Consider the following 20,565-nt stretch of genomic DNA (forward strand, 5'->3'; position numbering starts at 1 on the left):
GACATAATATGCTTCAGAGCTGACAGAATACACAAGTGTGCGCGTGCGCCCACACACACACACACACACACACACACACACACACACACACACACACACACCATAGTTATTCATGCACATTGTCTCAGTTGGCTACATTCTACCCACACTTCATCTCGACTAGGGTGAGAGGTTTATTGTGAAGGGGGTATATTACAGAGGAAGAAGAGGTAGGGCACACAGGGACAGGGGTGGGAGGGGGTGGGTGTGGGTGTGGGACAGGGACAGGGATGAGGGCTAGCAGCTCTTGATGCCAAGAGGACTGCTGGCTCCAAGGGGGGGAAGGGGATGAGTATCCAGAGGGCACAGGATATGACATGACACAAATAGGATGTGCTGGGTGTGTGCATAGGTTGCGTCTTGCACCTGTGTCTTCTCAGGAGTGTGACCTATTTTGAAAGGAGTTTCAAGGAGGGACCAAGATATTTCATAGATTGGGTGATTCCGAATCAAAGCCATTTTATTTATGATGCACACATAATGTGGAAAGGCACGGACAGAGCGTGCAATTACTTGGGAATTGATGCAACTACTTCAGTGTCTTACCTACTTACAGTTTTGTGTGTTGTGAAAATAGATAATGGCATTATTGGTTTGCAGGACCTCCCATGGAGCTACTCCTTTGACATCTCCTTACATACCCAACAAAAACTTACTGGGAAAAAGTTCTACTGTGAGTTGAGAAATACAATGCAGAAACATGGCAGACAGCACTTGATTGCTTTGCATTACATTTCTCAAATCTGTTCTCCCAAGATTGTCTCATGAACTGCCATTTTATACAGGAAAGGAAGAAAAGACGGGCCACATCATTTGGCCTTTTCCATCCTGTACCTCATGCTGTCCATCCTTTCTTGCTCTCTCACGATTTATTTTCCTCTTCTCCTTAAATTATTTACAAAATCACTTACCTTTGTTTCAAAGGATATTACTTTTGTAAATTTTGTTTGGTATATTTTTGAAAATATCATCTTAAACCTCTACAGTTGGGCTCACTTTGTTTCTTGCAGATTGATCAGTACTTAAAAAATAAATAAATAAATAAATAAATTGACAACCAGACTGTGGTTAGTCAGGTTAATCAAGTCAGCTTCAAGCTGCAGTGCTAATTTTCAAAATCATTAAGTCATATGCATTCATTAACGCATAATAGTCGATAAATTCCATAGTGAAGGAAAGCCTCTAGTGATGTGGAATGATTCAAATTTTACATCAACTGGCAAAAGCAGCTACTTACTGCAAGCTACTTCTGTATCAAGTAACACAACCATTTAAAACTAGTTCTGATGTACTTGCATTGATAATTATTGGAAATGATCCTAGATTACTTCATTGCTATATATCTTAGTTGAAAAAAATTAAGGCCGCTGCTCTTTCTCAGATACCATCGGGCATCATTATCCCAGACAGGTTAATAACCTATTAGATATTTTCTTTATTGTTAACCATAATTTATGTATCCAAGTCCAAATATCTTCATAAATTGTGGGTATCCTTTTACTTTAGATGTGAATAATTGAGGATAATAAATTTGATGCCTGATGACAGCGTAAGTCTTTGCACGAGTGTATAGCACTCCTCTCCAAACCCTACATAGGACTGCATAGTATACATGAAAAGTTTTGTTTTTTGCTACTGGGATTGTGGCTGTGAATTTCACATTTCATTCTGAATTCCCTCTTTATTCTGAACCACAGATAACATTAAAGTGTAAATGTTTTGGCATGTAAGTGCAAGAACCCTGAGGTCCATGAGGCAGCTTCTTCAAGATATTTGGTTATCGACTTTACACAATATTCGTACTGCATGTCTGTCAAATAAGTGCCTTTTTGACATTAGCTGCATTTTTCCATTCGGATGCCTGGGAAAGCTACACAAGGACTTTCTTTTACTCAGTTCCCATTAATCTCCATTTCTGTTACCTGTAAATTTTAGTTTTAGAAATTTTAGAACATGCATATTTGTAAGATTGTAAATAATTTAGGAATAAAGTTAATAATTTACTGAAGAGCAGAGGCATGAGTCATTGGCAGGCACATAATAAGACAGTGAAAACTTTCCCATCGTTTGGACAAAACCTTTTTTGAGCTAGTATGTAGACAACCCCCCCCCCCCCCCTGCCACCACACACACACACACACACACACACACACACACACACACACACACACACACACACGCACGCCTGCCTGTACAGCTACAGTGTGTTGACTGAATACACAATGCTGAGACTGCATTTCTGCAGGTTGACTGGAGTGAAAGATTGTGTTGTGAGGGGAAAAGGAGGTGAAGAGCATGAGGGAGGGTTGGAGAATGTTGCTGTCGGCTCAGCAGGGGATAGCAGATGTACTGGATAGGAACACGGGAGGGGCAGCAGGTTGTAACCGTTCTGCCAGCTTTATTTAGTTCATTTGTGATTATCCTCTATGTCGACGTACTGGCTGAAAAAATAGGTGGCGGATGTGCAGTACTGTCTACTGTAAACGATGTTGCCGAAAGAGGCACAGTTATGTTTCACAGTCTTTTACTTTCACTTTCCACAACCCCCTAATAATACACAGTTATATATGGCCAGGGCAATATTGTTCTAAGCCTCATTAATAGTTAGCAGGTGAACCATCCACATATTGCTACAATAGTTGACTGTTGAACATCTATGAGCAGTAAAAACTTAACCACACAGCTCACAGTTCTTGAAGAATAGAAGGGTACGTATGGAGCAGACACTGTCAGTTTGCTTCAACACACAGCCTAATCGTTTAGCACATATTTTACGGTTGCATTGTTTTTGTTCTAACTAACACAGGTTTCTCGTCTGAAACTCAGACGTGGACTGACTGTCTCAGGACCAAAAATTGGGCCCTTATATATCATCACAATAATAGGTACTGAAACTACATATTGTTTAAAGTTAAATTTACTGAAATTGCAATTAAAATTACTTCATTCAATTAACTGAATACATCAAAAAATTGCGTCTTTTTAACAGTTTCTTCTGCTGCAAGATTTGGGACGAATTATTTGTTTAAATCATTAAATTTACATATATAGTAACGCAAATAATACTTTTGACAAAACTTTTAATTACTTTGGAATTAATGAAGGGTTGGTTTTGCTAACATGTTTCCGGCCAAATAGGTACTCGGAGAATACTAGCATTTCATCTTCCAATTGTTTACAGTTATTACAGAATTTATATTTGTTTATATGTCGACAATAGAATTTAAGTTAGGAAACAATTACTGATTTCACCCTATAGTGAAAGTATTAATTAGGAATAGTCAAAATAAATTAGAAAATCAAATACATACATAAAACTAAGCTTAAAATTATATATGGTGTTATATTGTTTAAAATTGAGGGCCAACCTTTCTCTTTTATGAAAATTCAAATTATGTTCACGTATGTTAATGCTAATTAGTGAAAAAACAAATTTAAGGAGGCAGATAGCAAAACAAGAGGGGAAGTAAAATTAACCCAGCTCGCTTCGTCGCAGGGTGCTCGGGATACGAATTCGAAACACTGATATCGACACGGTGAGTTTGTGCAGAACACAATGATGATGATGATGAGGAGTGGATTGAGAAGGGATGATAAAACAGGAGGGGGAGAGTCTGTGGTGAAGAGGGTGTGGGTGCAGCACAGGTGAAGTTAGGATGCAATTGGCACGGATTGTGAAGCATTCATTGTTCTCTAACATGTGATCAACGGCACAATCCACATCCACAACTTGGTGGTAAACTCTGCTATTTACCACAATCTGGCAGTGGCCATTCATTCAGGTGGCCAGCTAGTTGGTGGTTATACACACACAAACTCTATGCAGAAATTGCAGCAGAGCTGGTATACCACACAGCTGCTTCCACATATTGCCATGCCTCTGATGGGGTAGGATAAAGCTGTAACGGGACTGGAGAAGGATGTTCTGAGTGGGTGAATTGGACAGGTCTACCATCTGGCCGTCCATAGGAATAGAGCCCATGTAGCACAGGATTGGGTTTGGTTACGGCATAGGGTTGTACCAGAATACTGCGTAGATTAGGTGGACAGCAAATTTTACTTTAGGAGATGTGAAAAGGATTCAGGGTAGTACGTCAACATTTGCAGGTAGGATGATAGATAGTCAAGCCCTGGCGAAGTATACGGTTCAGTTGTTCTTGTCCAAGATGATATTGTTTGATGAGAGGGTGTTTCCTTGAAACTGGTTTTTGGGGTGGTGGGAGGATTGGGGACGTGTGAGGTTGTTGTTGTGGTCTTCAGTCCTGAGACTGGTTTGATGCAGCTCTCCATGCTACTCTATCCTGTGCAAGCTTCTTCATCTCCCAGTACCTAGTACAACCTACATCCTTCTGAATCTGCTTGGTGTATTCATCTCTTGGTCTCCCACTACGATTTTTACCCTCCACGCTGCCTTCCAATATCAAATTGGTGATCCCTTGATGCCTCAGAACATGCCCTATCAATCAATCCCTTCTTCTAGTCAAGTTGTGCCACAAGCTTCTCTTCTCCCCAATTCTATTCAATACCTCCTCATTAGTTATGTGATCTACCCATCTAATCTTCAGCATTCTTCTGTAGCACCACATTTCAAAAGCTTCTAGTCTCTTCTTGTCTAAACAATTTATCATCCATGAGGATATGGCATTGAAAATCTGTCTGCAGACTAGAGTTGTGGGATGGCACTTGTCTTTTGGAACTATTGGTGAGGCTTTCAGCATACTGGGCAAGATAATTTTTGTCAGGCCAGACTATACAGCAGTCCTTTTGGTGTGGAAGGGTTGACAGAATTCAAAATGCAAATTGATGAGTAGTGGGCTTGTGAACAGAAGTATTGATGGAGCTGTCAGAAAGGTGGAGGACAATGTCCAGGAAGGTGACACATTTGACTAAAGGGGACCAGATGAAGTGGAAGGAGATTGAAGGCCTTGACTTCGTGCAGAAATGAGGATATGGGGTTTTGGACCTGGCCTGGACAAGGTGTTTGAACCATAAACATACACAATATCTACATATTTTTCATTAGTGTGGATATGTGACATTTTAACCGGAACAGGTACAATCACAGTTAACTGATTCAACACTCAGACACACTATCAATCCCTCACACTATTTCACTCACAACATACTGTGTACAAGTGTGTGTTTAATGGGCTAGTTTAATGGCAGACAGAAATGCTAAGCAAAGAAGCAGTAAGGTATGTTGGGCTAGAATAAAATGACCAAGAGGTTCAGTGAGTAAGACGCACACTTGCAAGCCATTAGCCCGAAAACAAATGTACGTGAAATGTGTTCTATCACTGATACCATCCAGAATAGGGCATATTGCCTTACGAATCTTTTTGCATTAAATAAGTGTTCGTGTCGTATCCCGTATATCGATCATTCCTGTCGGGGCACCCTACATATGAGAATAACAGTGAGTAGAGAGATGGACATTCCTGGACAGCCACATGTGTTAGCACACTGCTTCCGGAATTCGGGCAGGCGCACCAGCCCCGGATCAAATCCGCCTGGTGGATTAATGACAGGAACCAGTGTGCTGATCAGCCTGGCTTTTGTGTGTATGTGTTCACATGCAATTAGGTGAATGCTGGGCTAATATGCAGGTCCCACTTCAGTTACTCAACTAGTAAACATTTGGAAACATTCACTCTTGGGGAACTCCAGCTTGTCTGCAAAATACTTCTAATGGCCGATACTTGAGTACGGCTCAAGTGCCTTGACCTACATCTCATCAAACTAACAGGGACACTGATTGTCTATAAAGGATGGTGTTGTTAATGGTCACAGGCTTATTTGACTGTCAGGAAGGTAACAGATGTGATGAAAAACTTCATTGATAGAAATTGGAAGAAAGAGACACTACATACAGCAAGAGACTGCTCGTGAATCTGCAGGAACCACAAATGTGTGCTGCAGTGTTTTGTTTGATCTCCTCTGGTGACATGCTACAGTACTGAACAGGGCGGATTTCATTGTGTACCAGAACAGAAAACAGATCTTTAAAAAAATGAAACATACTTTTTTTAGGAGGTAATTAAAACTTTGCCTTTCCCCTCATATGTTTTGTGTTGTACCCTTTATTTTCATGTTGTTTAAGTATGTTATTCACTCGGTCAGATGGTGTATTTTCTTTAGCTGGCCGCTGTGGCCGAGCGGTTCTAGGCGCTTCAGTCCAGAACCGTGCTGCCGCTATGGTCGCAGGTTCGAATCCTGCCTCGGCCGTGGATGTGTGTGATGTCCTTAGGTTAGTTAGGTTTAAGTAGTTGTAAGTTCTAGGGGACTGATGACCTCAGCTGTTAAGTCCCATAGTGCTTAGAGCCATTTGAACCATTTTGTTTTTTCTTTTATTCATATTTGACAGTTTGAGTGGAATTACATTCAGAATATTGTTATTTTGCAAACTTTCAAACAGAAAGAAAAATAGCTATCTAAAAAAATACCTCTGAATATCTTTCTTCGTATCCAGTAATAGCCTAAATATGAGAAAATCGATAAATATGACCTACTGTTTTTCTTTCATTCTTTATAGAATCTCTTCACAACGGGTGATGTCCTTCCACACTTGGAATCACTGTTTATGAAATGTCGGCGACGCAGCCGCCAACTTGCCGAGAAAAGTGAATATGGTATGCTGCTTGGTACACTTGCTTCAGTAATGAATGAACTTTTTGAGAGAGCAGATGAAGATAACAAGACGGAGGTATGTAATTATCTCTGTCCAGTGCTTATTGTAAGTAAAATTTCAGTTTATAGGTAGAACTATCCTTTTATTTGGAACAGAAAATACTGGTGGAACAGATCCTTGTGAAAGTTTGCTATTTCTACAGCTCTTTGTGCTGACACCACTGTCTGTAAAACTGCTTCTTGTTTTGTGTATCACAGTTACCGTGAGTATTCCTTTTTCTGACATTCTTTGAAATATCAGGTTGCAAAATGTTGATTGTTGCCATTATTCTGTTTTTTGTTTGCATTTTCATTTTATGTAATTTTTCCCTCCTTCGTATCGTATGCAGTGGAGAGGGATGAGGAAGAAGAAATAGATCAGTTGTCCGACATTTTCCGTTTCCATTTAATTTGTCAACAGACTTTACACTGTGTTACTTGGTTTTAAGATGTCTTATCTTAGATGTCTCATCTTAGAATATTACACTTAAATTAATTATTGTCATGCTGGCTAATTTTAAGAATGGTTACTGTATGGAATAATTGTTTGTATTTTTCTGCTACCAGTCACATTTATTTATTTTGTGTTTAATGCAACACATTGCAATGTGTTCCGAGCATCTTTTGCTCATCATCATGCATTTTGAGATGTCAAAATTGCTGTGGTATCAACCACAACAATGAGGCACAGTTCCACATCAGCAGAAGACAACACTGGACGTTGAATTTCAGCCACCCCCTGCCCTCCCACTCTCCTCAAATTCCCTAGTGGCCACTCCAGTAGTGGAACGAGTGATGAAAACAGTTGTAGGTTAATTCAGACTAAGACATTTTATCATTAAGTAATATCTGTATGGTGATGAGTAAGAAATGCATCTAAAAAGACATTATGTTCTGACCAGTGAAATATGTAAAGATAATCGTGCATCTTGCAAATAATCTAAAAATGATGAACACCTTTGAAACCTCTAGAAATATTGTCTCCAACTTTCCAGTTCCATAACTGTGTTCATCTTTTCAACAGTGTTTTGCTGTTGAAACTATATGAAATCTGTATCATATTAAATATTCATCTCCTAGTATTCCAGAAATAGCTAGCTAAATTTTGACTATTATTTAACAATTCGATTTTTGGTTTCTACAAAACTTGTTTCTTGCCATCCAGACGTGATAATAAATGGTTATTTCTTAGTACTAAAAGCCATTGCTAACAAAATAACCAAATTTTGAAGGTGCATCTTGTCATTAGTGAAGCAAAACAATACAGTCTGACCACCATTGACCAGTGGATCAGGATACTTTTTATCCACTTTAGCTTTTTCTTAATTACTCATAAGCCAATCATTGAGTTTCACTAGTTTCAATCACGTAACCTTGTTCAAACAAAAGTGTATATTTCACTTGAGTCACCATGTTATGGTAAGACCTTTGATTCACTGTTCAGCTTCTTATTAAATGCAATATTAATTACATAAGTAATAACTAGAGAGTAAAAGTCTTTTCATAAGGATGTTTTAGTGTTGTGTCAACTCCATATGCATTTTGTGTTGTGACTTGGCAAGACAGCCAAGCCTCTATGATTGATAGCCGAAAAGCACGCGTTAAGCTCACGCAGGCTGGTGCGAGGTCTGGAACATTTAAGGAAGTTGAGTTTAGTAAAAAAAAGGTCATAGCTGTTGGAATACTTAACTTTAATCCATAATTGGTGAACATCGGTCTGACGGTACATGCCTCACAAGATAAATAGCAAAGGATAATGGCGCCTTGCTAGGTCGTAGCAAATGACGTAGCTGAAGGCTATGCTAACTATCGTCTCGGCAAATGAGAGCGTAATTTGTCAGTGAACCATCGCTAGCAGAGTCGGTTGTACAACTGGGTCGAGTGCTAGGAAGTCTCTCTAGACCTGCCGTGTGGCAGCGCTCGGTCTGCAGTCACTGATAGTGGCGACACGCGGGTCCGACATATACTAGCGGACCGCGGCCGATTTAAAGGCTACCACCTAGCAAGTGTGGTGTCTGGCGGTGACACCACATTTTGTGTATGTGTTATTCTAATCTGTGAGACTCTGAGATTCTAATAAAATATTAACACTCTTAGTGCCATGCTTTTTCAAGGTTTCTAGGGGAAACTGCCATGACTTTTGACTAATTTGTAAAACCCAATAACACTTGCAGTGAAATCTGTGAAACAGGGCGAGGCACTAAGCAGCAGACAGGCATTAAAAAAAAAAAGTCATGAATCAGTTGTTTTACACAAATGGCCTCTGAAAATCAGCTGTTCTAGTTTCCAATTTAGTCAGAATAATGGCCATTTCTCTTCAAGTAAATATCAGATATACAGCTTTGTGATCACTCTAATAAGTCGCTCCGTCCAGTTTATCCAACAGAATACGTAACTTGGCAATCTAAACACATTTCAGAAATGATTGTGCTTGTACTTCTTAGTGAAAATTGACTGTGGTAGAGGAAATGTGACAGCTATAACCACAGTTCCAGAAGAAATATTGGAGTGATTGCATAACCAACAAGATACAGTTTACAGAATCCAGTTTTGGGAGCCCCATGTGAACATGGTGACTGAGAATCATGTGATAGTGTCAGGGAAATACAGTGGTTGTATGTGCTTTCTCTGAAAGTTAGGTAGTTTCCTCCTTTTTTTACATTCCTGTCCACTGACTGCTCAGTGCTGCCTCCATTTGATGAGTACTCACATACAAGTATTCTTCTGTCCTGTTCATTTTTTCCCATAATTTTCAATAACTGTTTTTTAAAGTAAATGTGCTTTGATTTGTGTTAATACACAGTGTGCTTATAGTTGTAAACCTTTATTAAGTTTGAAAACTGAGGTCTGTGGTAAATAAATCTAATAAATATTCATCAGTTTCTTTGCCATATTGTGACTTGAGTAGGATCTTTAAAAAAGTTTGCCATTGATATTCTGAATTTGTTGTCATTAAACATTCTAAATCACAGAGTCAAAACCTGCCCATACTACATAAATGTTGGCCATTAGATATGGGATACTATAGCTTTGTACAATGAAATTCATAACTCACTAAATACTGTGAAGTTGTGTCTTGCACCTGGAAATGACAGTGAATGTTCCTTTGGTGTTTAAGGCAGAAGGATTTGCTTCACAAATAGATTTAAGAAAAATACAGGTAGATGATTCTCAATTTTGTATATATATAGATAGTCACCAAACCTTGTTTAATGGAGGGGAGAAAGTAATTTTATAATGGGAGACCAGTCATGTCAACTAATTATGACTAAACATGAGGGAAAGGTAATTATTGGCATGCAATACATTACATAACACACAGTATGTAAAATGGCATTTTGCAATAATTACATGACGTATTTCTGAATATATTGGTATAAATGTTGTATAAGGAATGGCATCATGGCACTCAAATTTCTTTGGAACTTTCTCCTTTTGTTATAACAAAAATAGTTTGCTATTTTTCAGTGTTCATTTTTGTATGTCTGTCCTGATATTCCTGGGAGGAGAACTGTTCAATGATCTGTAAGATAATGATATTAGTTTGCTTTGTGTGAAACTCAGATCTATTGTGAAAAACATTTCAACACCAGTGGAGATTTAACTGCTTGAATATATATGTTATTATGCTACTGATCATTTCATGCTCATTTTCAAAAGAGAGAAATTTTTACAGTTCATACAAATCTACAAAATAAATGTTTTACTGGATGTTAAAAGTTGCAAAAGGCTCCAAAAACTCCAGTGTTCTATTCATCACACGTATCGTCTTGTCAGAAAAAGTGAATCTTGTGCTTTGAAGATAATGTGAGCATTCTTTTGCACCAAAAAAGTTTATTTTATCATCGGAGCAAGTATTTCATCATGTGTAAACAAGTTTATATTTATATTTTACTCTTCACCAAAGCCAACAAACAATAATCGAAGATGTCGAGGTGCAGATTGGGGCGCCAAGTAATGTAGCCACCATGACCAATCCATGTATTAATAAAACAGAACACTCCACATTCATAAATATGCTGGTAGATAATGTTGGAACTCAATAACGCTGTTTACAGATGATACTGTTGCACGCAGTTGAGACCTCTGTGGTAGTGAGTAGTTCTCTGTCATCCCAAAACTACGTAACCAGTGCTGCAACCAAAACAGTGTCTTCTAGTAGTATGGCAGATTTCTTGCAAAAACTGCAAATATACTTTTGCTTCCATGTAATAAACAGATTAACAGGTTCTGACAGTGTGTCATGTGTTCAAACACTTCTCATTTTCGAAAAGATGACACTGTCATTGGGGGTTAAGTATTTCATTATGTTCTTTTATTTTTTTATATTTTGTATGACATGGTGCCCAGGTGATTGCATTGTATAAAATATAAATAAAAAAAATAAGAGAACAATAATCATTGACTGATAAATGAAACTGAAAATACCTCTCTCCAGTGCCCTGTTGGTTTTCATCGTGAGTGATAGAATCAAATTAACAGTGGTGAAATTGTAGATGCTAGGCATTACTCCATATGTAGAGATTTATGTATGCTGTACATTTCAGTATGTAGTGTTTGCTCTATGGATTTGGTGCACCAAACAGGAACTAACTAAAAGTGCAACTGCAGTGGACTATCTATGTAACATTTTCTTCCTCCTTTCTGCGTTATTGCCCTTGTTCAGTTTTCCAGTTAGCGTTTATTAAGATATGAGTCTCTCAAAATAACTCTGCCAAAACACCCCTCAAGTAGGCTGCTGAATCCTTGACAGCATCAGCAGTACCACCTGCGACAACTTTTATTTATCTATCTATTCACTGCCCATATAACAGTCAGCTTTCAGACATTGTCATAGTTTTAGATTACTTATGTGATAAGATATGGTTGTACTAAATTTTCTTCTTTTATCAAGAAAAGACAAAGTCTTCCATTTATATAAAAATAGTTTTAAAATACATCACTTTCTGAAAAAAGTGACTCAGAAATTATCAGTTTTCCATTCCAAAAACAAGCTTGCGGCTCTTCACACTAATGGTTTTACCGGGATACATTACAATTCAGTTTTTTAATACAATATGAATATTAATAAGTGCTTCTGTTCATTCTTTAAGGTATTTAAATTAGCTGTCTTAATATCAGAGTGTAGTGTATTGTAAAAAACTTTGTCCCTGTTGTATGTGGTCAGTTGTCTGCAGTCTTTTTATTACTTGTAATTCTGTGAAAATTTTCCCTTCCCCATGTGTTAGTTAACAGGTATTATTGCCTTTGAATAGACATAGAGTAGATGATAACTATTCTATATTTTATGAAAAATTGCTAGAAGGATCTCTCTTGTTTACCTTAGTTGCAACTCATACTGCCTTTTTTTTTCATCTGAAAAGCCTGTCTGTATACGCTGCTGGTTCTCCACCCTGGATTTCAACACCATACTGCCAATATGGATTTATCAGTCTGAATTATATTTGCATTAAGATATTAGTTCAGGAAGGCTGAGACTCATTTTAGTAAATACATACTTTTACTGAATTTCTTGGCAGATGTGATTTATATGCTGCTTCCATGATAACAATAGTAATTACTGGATGGAATAATACGTAAAATAAGCAAAAGGCATCCACTTGCCAGTCGTGAGCTAATGTGTGGTGCATAGAAACGTGCAATGGAAAACAGTATTCGGGCTCTTGTTCTTTCTCTAGTACACATACAAATTTACTTACACACACACACACACACACACCTGGGTGTTGTGAGACTGGCTATTGATTATCAATTATTGAGAGCTGTTGCATATGTGTAGATGGGTGTGGGGAGGGAGTAGGGAAGGATGCACGAGGCAAGGAGGGGGTGGTTGGGTGGGCAGTTTGAGGCAGTCGCTGCTCTTTGAGATGAAAGGAGGTCAGAGGGCAAAGTATATAAGAGATACGAGAGAGAGAGGGTGTGAAGGGAGGAAAGGAGGTGAAGGTGGATATGGAGACAGGGAGGGAAGAGGAGCAAGAGGGGAGTGGAAAAAGGGGGGGGAGGAAGAGTGATAGAAGGCAGTACATGATCTGGACAGAGAAAGAGTGGTGCGGACAGGAGAGCGAATGGAAAAGGTAATGTGAGGCAATGGGAAACAGATTAGCAGAGGCTTAGGCCAGAGAGATTGTGAGAGTGCAGGACGTGCTGGAGAGACAGTTCCCACCCGAGTAGTTCAGAGAAACTAGTGCTGGGTGGGAGTGTCCAAATGATGCATGTAGTGAAGCAGCTGTAGGATGTCATATAAAGAATTTCAGGAGTGTACAGTGTGCAGCTCATTGTTGGCAGCCTGATTGCAAATTGAGAAGACAGAATTCTGTGCTGTTATTAAACATTTGAAGGGTTGGAATGCCACACAAATCGTAGCAGAATTGCATGGAGTTCACATGAACACTGCATCATCATTGGAGACCATTTACTTTTGGATTAATGAATTTAAGCGCAACCCGACAAGTGCCGAAGGCAAAGTACGCCCCGGCTGTTCAGTTGTGATCCCCGCAAAGGAAACCATTGTCAAAACTAATGATATCTTAATGCGAGACTGCCAAATAAAAATCTGTGTAATTACTGAGACTACAGGCATCTCAACTAAGTACTACAGGCATCTCAACTAAGTGAGTGCGTAATATCCTGCATGGAGAATTGGCTATGAAGATGCTGTGTGAGGTGGAGACCACGATTGCTCACAGTCGACCAGAAGCGCATCTGGCACAACATTTTAACACAATGTCTGGTGATGTTTAATCACAATCCACAAGGATTTTAGTGCCAATTTGTGACTGTTGATGAAACCTGGATCCATCATTACACACCAAAGTCAAAATGGCAGGCAAAACAATGGACAAAGATTAGTGAAAGTGCACAGAAGAAGGCAAAGACCATTTTGTCAGCTGGTAAGACGATGGCCACTGTTTTCGAGGATTGAAGGAATAATCGTCGTAGTTGGAAAAGGGCAGAACCATGACTGGACTGGACTGTGCTTCATTGTTGGATTTTTTTAAGCTTGTGTTAGCTGAAAAATATACCAAGGTTGGCATGCAGAAAATTGCTCTTTCACCAGGATGTTGGACCATCCCACACATCAGCAATAACAGTGGTAAAAGTGCATTAATTGGGCTCCCAATTGGTTCCTCATCCACCCTATTCACCAGACTTAGCATCAAATGACTTCTTCCATTCCCTAACTTGAAACTCTATCTTGCTGGAAAGAAATTTTCATCAAATGAGGAAGTGATAGTTGCAGTCAACAAGTGTTTTTGCAGAGTTTGACAGAATCTGTTTTTCTGATGGGTTGATAAAGTTAGAGGGTCACTAGATCAAGTGTAATCCCTCAAAGGAGACTTACATCAAGAAGTAAAGAGAACTGTTTATGATAGAAATATTTGTTTATTCTTTTACCAGACTTGTCAAATCACCTTGGCTACTTTCACACATGGCCCTACCTTTTATTGGGTAGGAAACGCCTGTAATTTGACAGCGATAGGAGGTGGTGGGTGGGTATATGGGACAGGTTTTTCACCTGGGTCAGCCAATAGGAAATGATCCATGAGGTGCAGAATGAAACAGGGATGAACAAGAATATCAAGAATATTCTGTAGCAGTCACTATGATTTGTGACCGCTGTGATGGAGCCTTCGTCTGCAGAAAGGATAATCTATGGATTGGTTTCCAGGTTAAGGATAGCTGGATGTCCCATAGCAGTCCTTTTGTAAGTTAGCTTAATACACTGTTAGTAGGAGGGAAATAGGCTTCTCCCCTCATCATGTATTCTTCGAATTTATGCCATAAAATGTTACTGTATCCAGAAAAGTGACTGTTCCCTTGACTCCTTCACCCAATGGAAGATTTTTTTTTAAATTGTGAGTTGTCTTTTTGTGCTATATGGCTATAAAATTTTGGACTTCTGTTTTGTCCAATGATGTAATAGCACTAACAGTATTAAGAAAGGATAGATTGCTATGCTCCATAAAGATGACATGTTATTTATTTATTATTTTCCAACGTGGAATTTCCATTATTTAAAACACATTATTCCATCAGGAAGTACACTTCTTCTGAACATTTGTGCACCCGACACAGTCTCATTTTCAGATAGTTTCTGCTATATCTGTCATTCACTTGTAAGTTATTTATGTTAAACATAGATAAAAAATAAGATAAATTCCATCCTGTGGAACAAATAGTACCAATTTTGTGTGCTAGAATCAGCTTCTCTTTTATTCCGTTTATTTATATGTAATTGCCTAATATTTTAATGAAATTAGATATTATTTTCTTTCAGGTGAATAGATCATTGCCCAAAGAGAAACAAAAGTCAGAAGCTAAGCACTTATTGCACAGGAGACGAAAGACACTGACTGACATCTTTCACAGTTTGCAGTTAATGGGACTGTCATATCGCACTGGACGCCGTCTCTGTGAAGATCAGAGAATGAGCTGCTTCGTTCTCTCACCAGTTGATCCAGTGATTGCTGTCACTAGCCCAGATGCAGAGCTTCTTTCTGCTCATGCTGCTGATTCACTTATAAAGCAGTCTTGGTTAGGTTGTGATAACCTCTCGTGCTGTGCTGAAATACATTATGAGCAGCTTGTTGGTTTTCTGAAATCTCCAGCTCAGGATCTTGGTCCAGCAAACATTGAGAGACTGCAAGGCTTTGCATTTCATCTTCTGGTAATGTGTTAATTTAATTTATTCTTTAAATTGTAAGACTTGCAGTCCTTTGTCTGTGCAAAATCGAAAGTGGAAGAAAACCTCTAATATTAATTAATTTCTCATTCTCTTTGTGTAGTTGTAATTTGTTATATATAAACAAAACAAACAAAACACATAGTATCATATGACTATAATATCAGTGAGTAACTGTTATTATCAGCCAAGTCATACAAATACCTGGGTGTAATACTTTGTAGGGATAGGAAATGGAATAATCACATAGGCTCAGATGGGGATAAAGCAGGTGGTAGACTTCTGTCTATTGGTAGGACACTGGGGAAGTGCAATCAGTCTACAAAGGAGATTGCTTACAAATCACTCATGCAACTGGTTCTAGAATATTGCACAAGTATGTGGGTTCCATACCAGATAGGATAACAGGGGATATTGAAGTATACAGAAGGGCAGCACGAATATTCACAGGTTTGTTTGACCAGTGGGAGCTTGAAATAACTGAGCTGGAGGACTCTGGAAGATAGTCGAAAACTTTCCCAAGAAAATCTACTGACAAAGTTTCGAGAACCAGCTTTAAATGATGATTCTTGAAATATACTTCAATTCCCTAAGTATCGCTCACATAGGAATTGTGAGTACAAGATTAGAATAGTTACTGCATGCACAGAGGCATTCGAACAATCACTCTTCCCATGCTCAATACCTGAATGGAATGGATAGAAACTCTAATAACTGGCATAATGGGATGTACCCTCTGCCATGCAACTCATGGTGGTTTGCAGAGTACAGATATAGATGTAGAATAAGCTGACAAGGAATAATTGAATTGTAAAGCATTGCCAAAACAGGGATTTTCTGTGTTTTCACTCCGTAGTGTATAACTTTTTCTTTTGAAAAAGTAGCTTCCAAGTGTAAATACAGAGAGCTGAGTTTCACACAGTCGTTTTGTGTCCACTCCGACTGAGAAGCTGCACTCAATGGAAGTCGTCATATTTGAGCATGAGATATGCAATTGAAGGGAACAATTTTGCTGTATAAGCTGTAAACTTATTTGAAATACACAATTACATCACATAATTTGCCAATTTTGAAACTAGGTGATTTTAAAGTATGTGTGAGCATATAGTCCTACTGCATTTTTTGAGCCTCTTACTGTCTGTCATTCAGTAATATTTGTTCAGACCATTTTTCAGGGTTATACACTCATGTACACCTGTGAATTATCAAGGTGTCAAAATTGGCAGACCATGTGCAGTAGCTGTTTATTTCAAATGAAGTAATGGTCTGTGCAGGAAAATGACTTCTTTCATTGTATTCATTATAGCCACATACGTTAGTCATGGTGTCCCATTTGAGAATTAATAATGTGATAAAACTTAATATTTGTAATAGCATAACAGCTTCTGGTGTAACTATTTCTTCCAATGAGGTATTTGAAATTAATACAGAGTCATTCAAATGTCCTCTGTAACTGTGTGCATACAGTCACCCCATTGAAAGTTTCATTAACCGTTCTGGTTGTCTCATCAGTGACAATGACTATGCCCCTGCATAGTGCCAGGTTGACTCACAGCACTGCTGCTGCTGCAGCACTTCAGCAGGTGGACTAGGTTGGAGTGGGGGTTGTGTCTGATGGGGTGAGTAGAGGGAGAGGGGAGTGGGAGGGATGGAGAGAGGTTGAGGTTTGGTGGTTCATCAGGAGGCAGCCAGTTTGCTGGATTGGAATGCAGGAGGTTGGGGTGCAGGTGTACGTGCATTATAGCCACATACGTTAGTCATGGTGTCCCATTTGAGAATTAATAATGTGATAAAACTTAATATTTGTAATAGCATAACAGCTTCTGGTGTAACTATTTCTTCCAATGAGGTATTTGAAATTAATACAGAGTCATTCAAATGTCCTCTGTAACTGTGTGCATACAGTCACCCCATTGAAAGTTTCATTAACCGTTCTGGTTGTCTCATCAGTGACAATGACTATGCCCCTGCATAGTGCCAGGTTGACTCACAGCACTGCTGCTGCTGCAGCACTTCAGCAGGTGGACTAGGTTGGAGTGGGGGTTGTGTCTGATGGGGTGAGTAGAGGGAGAGGGGAGTGGGAGGGATGGAGAGAGGTTGAGGTTTGGTGGTTCATCAGGAGGCAGCCAGTTTGCTGGATTGGAATGCAGGAGGTTGGGGTGCAGGTGTACGTGCTAGACGTGTGATGCACGGATGTCTGTTGGGGGGGGGGGGGGTCATAAACTGGGAGAGGGTGACAGGCCGGAGGAAAAGAAAGCTGTCGAGTGGAGAGTTTGGGGTCAGTGAGCAACTTGAGACTGAGGCCAGGTCAATTAATGGGAGCAGAGGACATGTTGCTAGGATAACTCCTGTCTGCATAGTTCAGTGAAGCTGGTTGTGTAGGGGAGAATCCAGATGGCTCGTGTTGTGAAGCAGGCATTGAAATTGAGCATGTTATGCTCAGTTGCATGTGTACCACCGGGTGCTTAACTTCATTCTTTGCAATGCTTTGGCGGTGCCATTCATCCTGGTGGACAAGTGCTTGATAGGCATACTGACATAAACTATGCAAGGTTTGCAGCAGAGTTGGTATGTAACATGGCCCCTGATGGAGATGGATAAGCCTGTGACAGGATGGGAATAGGGAGTGCTTGGTGAACGGATTGGGCTGGTCTTACACCTTGGTCTTCCATAGTGATATGATTCCTGTGGTAAGGGGTTGGGATTGAGAGCAGCATAGGGATGGACTAGGATGATGTTGAGGTTGATTGGAGGATGGAACAGCACTCAGGGAAGGCTAAGAAGGATGTTGGGTAGGATTTCCCTCATTCCAGGGCATGATGAGAGATAATCAAAGCCCTGATAACAAGGGAGGTGCTCCTATGTTGCTGATTTTTTAGATTGGTGGGAGGTTTGGGAGTGTTTGGGGATATTTCTTGGGAAACGTGTTGCAGACTGGGTCAGGGGAGGTGGGTGTAATGCTTGTCTGTGAAAGTCTTTGTGTGACCTTCAGCATACGGGGTGAGGGAGTTCTCGCGACTGCAGATACGTTACCCATAGGTGGTCAGGCTTATGGGAGAGATTTTTTGGTGTGGAAGGGATGACAGCTGTCGAAATGAAGGTACTGTTGGTGGTTGGTGGGTTCAACGTGGACAGAGGTGTTGATTGAGCCATCAGAGAGGAGGTGGTCAACGTCTGTGGAGGTGGTATGCCGGATTAAGGAAGACTGTGAGAAATGGATGGGAGGCGAGGAGTAGAGGTTATGAAGGAATGAGATCGGCTGTCTCAGCCTGAGATCTTGAAGATATCATCAATAAAACTGAACCAGACTAGGGGTTGGGAGTTTTGGTCTCCTCTGGAAGGCCTGTAAGTAGGTTATCATAGGAGGGTGGCATGTGGGCGATCATAGCTGTGCCGCAGATATGTTTCTGTACCTTCCCTTCAAAGGAGTAGTAGTTGTGTGTTGGAGTATAGTTGGTAAGCTGTATAGGGAATGAGATAGTGGATTTGGAGACTAAAGGACAATGGGAAAGGTAGTGTTTGATAGTGGCAAGGTTGTGAGCATGAGAGATGTTGATGTATAGGGAGGTGGCATCAATCTCACAAATCTGGTGCTGCAGATACGCGTCTCCGTGACCAAGGCATCACAGAAACACATCTCCAAAACTGAAACCTGTGCAATCTTTCATGATTAAGAGTATTCCAGACACCATCTGCAAAAATTATCCAACCTATTGACCTGCTCCCGTCTCGGGGCACAACTGTCGATCAATCCCTATCCTACCCAAAGCAAACCCCCTCGTCAGCCCCTCATAGCACACAGACCCTGCCTAGCTAACCTTTTCAATTTGCCACATCCTCCAAAAGTCTCTCCCAACTCTTCACAAAATCCAGAACCTAAGCAAACCCAAAACATTACTTTTAGCTGTTCACCAAAAAAACTCAGTCATAGGAAGTTTCAGTCCTGTCCAAAAGCATCACCTTTAGTTCCACACCAAAGTTTGTGTTTAACCACACCGGACTTGTCAAGATCTATTCTTCTTCTCCAGAGCCCTACAATGGAAACACTTCTAAGCCACCAATACCTCCAAAAAAAAAAAAAAAAAAAAACCAGGCCACCTTCCAGTAATTCCTTACCTTCAAGTTGACCTCACTCTCCTTTCCCAGCTCCTTTCCTAAGAACACTGAAGTTTCATCAGAAGAAAGGACAGCCATATACAACCTTAAAACATGTCCGGACCTAATCATCTTCCCTGCAGACAAAGGCTCCACCATGTCGTGATGAGTCACAGTGACTGCATGGCAGAAGGACTGTGCAAACTATTTAACTTCTCCACCTACAAAATCTGTCACAGTGATCCCATCCAAGGAACCCGACCTAACCTCCAAATACTACTGAAATCCATAGGCCCTTCCCAGAACCTATTATCCTAGCCCATCTCCCTTCTCACCTCAACAACACCTCACACACCTGCTGTCTACGTGCTCCCTAGAATACACAGACCTAACCATCCTTGACACCCCTTAGTGACTATTTTGCAAAGAATATTGGCCCTCATTGCCAAACACTTCAACCAATTGCCAGAAACATAGCCTCCTGCATCAAAGATACTAACCAGTTCCTTACATGCACTCTCCCCTATCCCCATCCCTTCACCTCCTCGATCCCTGCTCATCACTGACTCTTGAAGCCACCTTCCTATACACTAGCATCCTTCATGCCCCTGTCCTAGCCACTATTGGATGCTATTTCTCCCAAAGTTCTTCAGATTCCAAACCCACTACCTCATTCCTTATAAAATTTACCAACTGTTTCCTGATGCACAATTTCATTTCCTTTGAAGGGTAGGCATACAAACAAAAACAGGCACTACATCCCAGACTTAGTCCACAAACAGATTTTCCATGCCATGTCCTCACAAACCCCCCAATTCTTCCACCACCCCCAGGAATCAGCTACAAAGTAGTGCGCGCTCATCACCCAATATCACCCTCGTCTGGAACAGCTGAATTCTATTGTTTTTCAGGGCTTTGATTCTCTATCATCACACACACACCAGATTTTGAGACGGTGGGAGAAACTGGCAGGCTACATGTCACTTGCAACTCATTCATTTGCTTAAGGAAAGAACTAATCTCTATGATAAACTTAATGCATTCATTTGATAGTTAACTTCGTGGATGACCTTTTAGACATG

At 40.1% G+C, this 20,565-nt stretch overlaps 1 protein-coding gene across 1 annotated transcript in view; it reads left to right on the top strand.

Annotated features, from left to right (window-relative positions):
* LOC126100727 (midasin-like) overlaps window positions 1-20,565 on the top strand; it is a 426,770-nt gene that overhangs the window by 95,466 nt on the left and 310,739 nt on the right. The window contains exons 18-19 of the mRNA XM_049911346.1: window positions 6,572-6,742; window positions 14,984-15,373. Coding sequence (XP_049767303.1) covers window positions 6,572-6,742; window positions 14,984-15,373 — 561 coding nt within the window. The remainder of the gene's footprint in view (window positions 1-6,571; window positions 6,743-14,983; window positions 15,374-20,565) is intronic.

Source organism: Schistocerca cancellata, chromosome 9 (assembly GCF_023864275.1).
Source record: "Schistocerca cancellata isolate TAMUIC-IGC-003103 chromosome 9, iqSchCanc2.1, whole genome shotgun sequence".
Classification (NCBI taxonomy): Eukaryota; Metazoa; Arthropoda; class Insecta; order Orthoptera; family Acrididae; genus Schistocerca; species Schistocerca cancellata.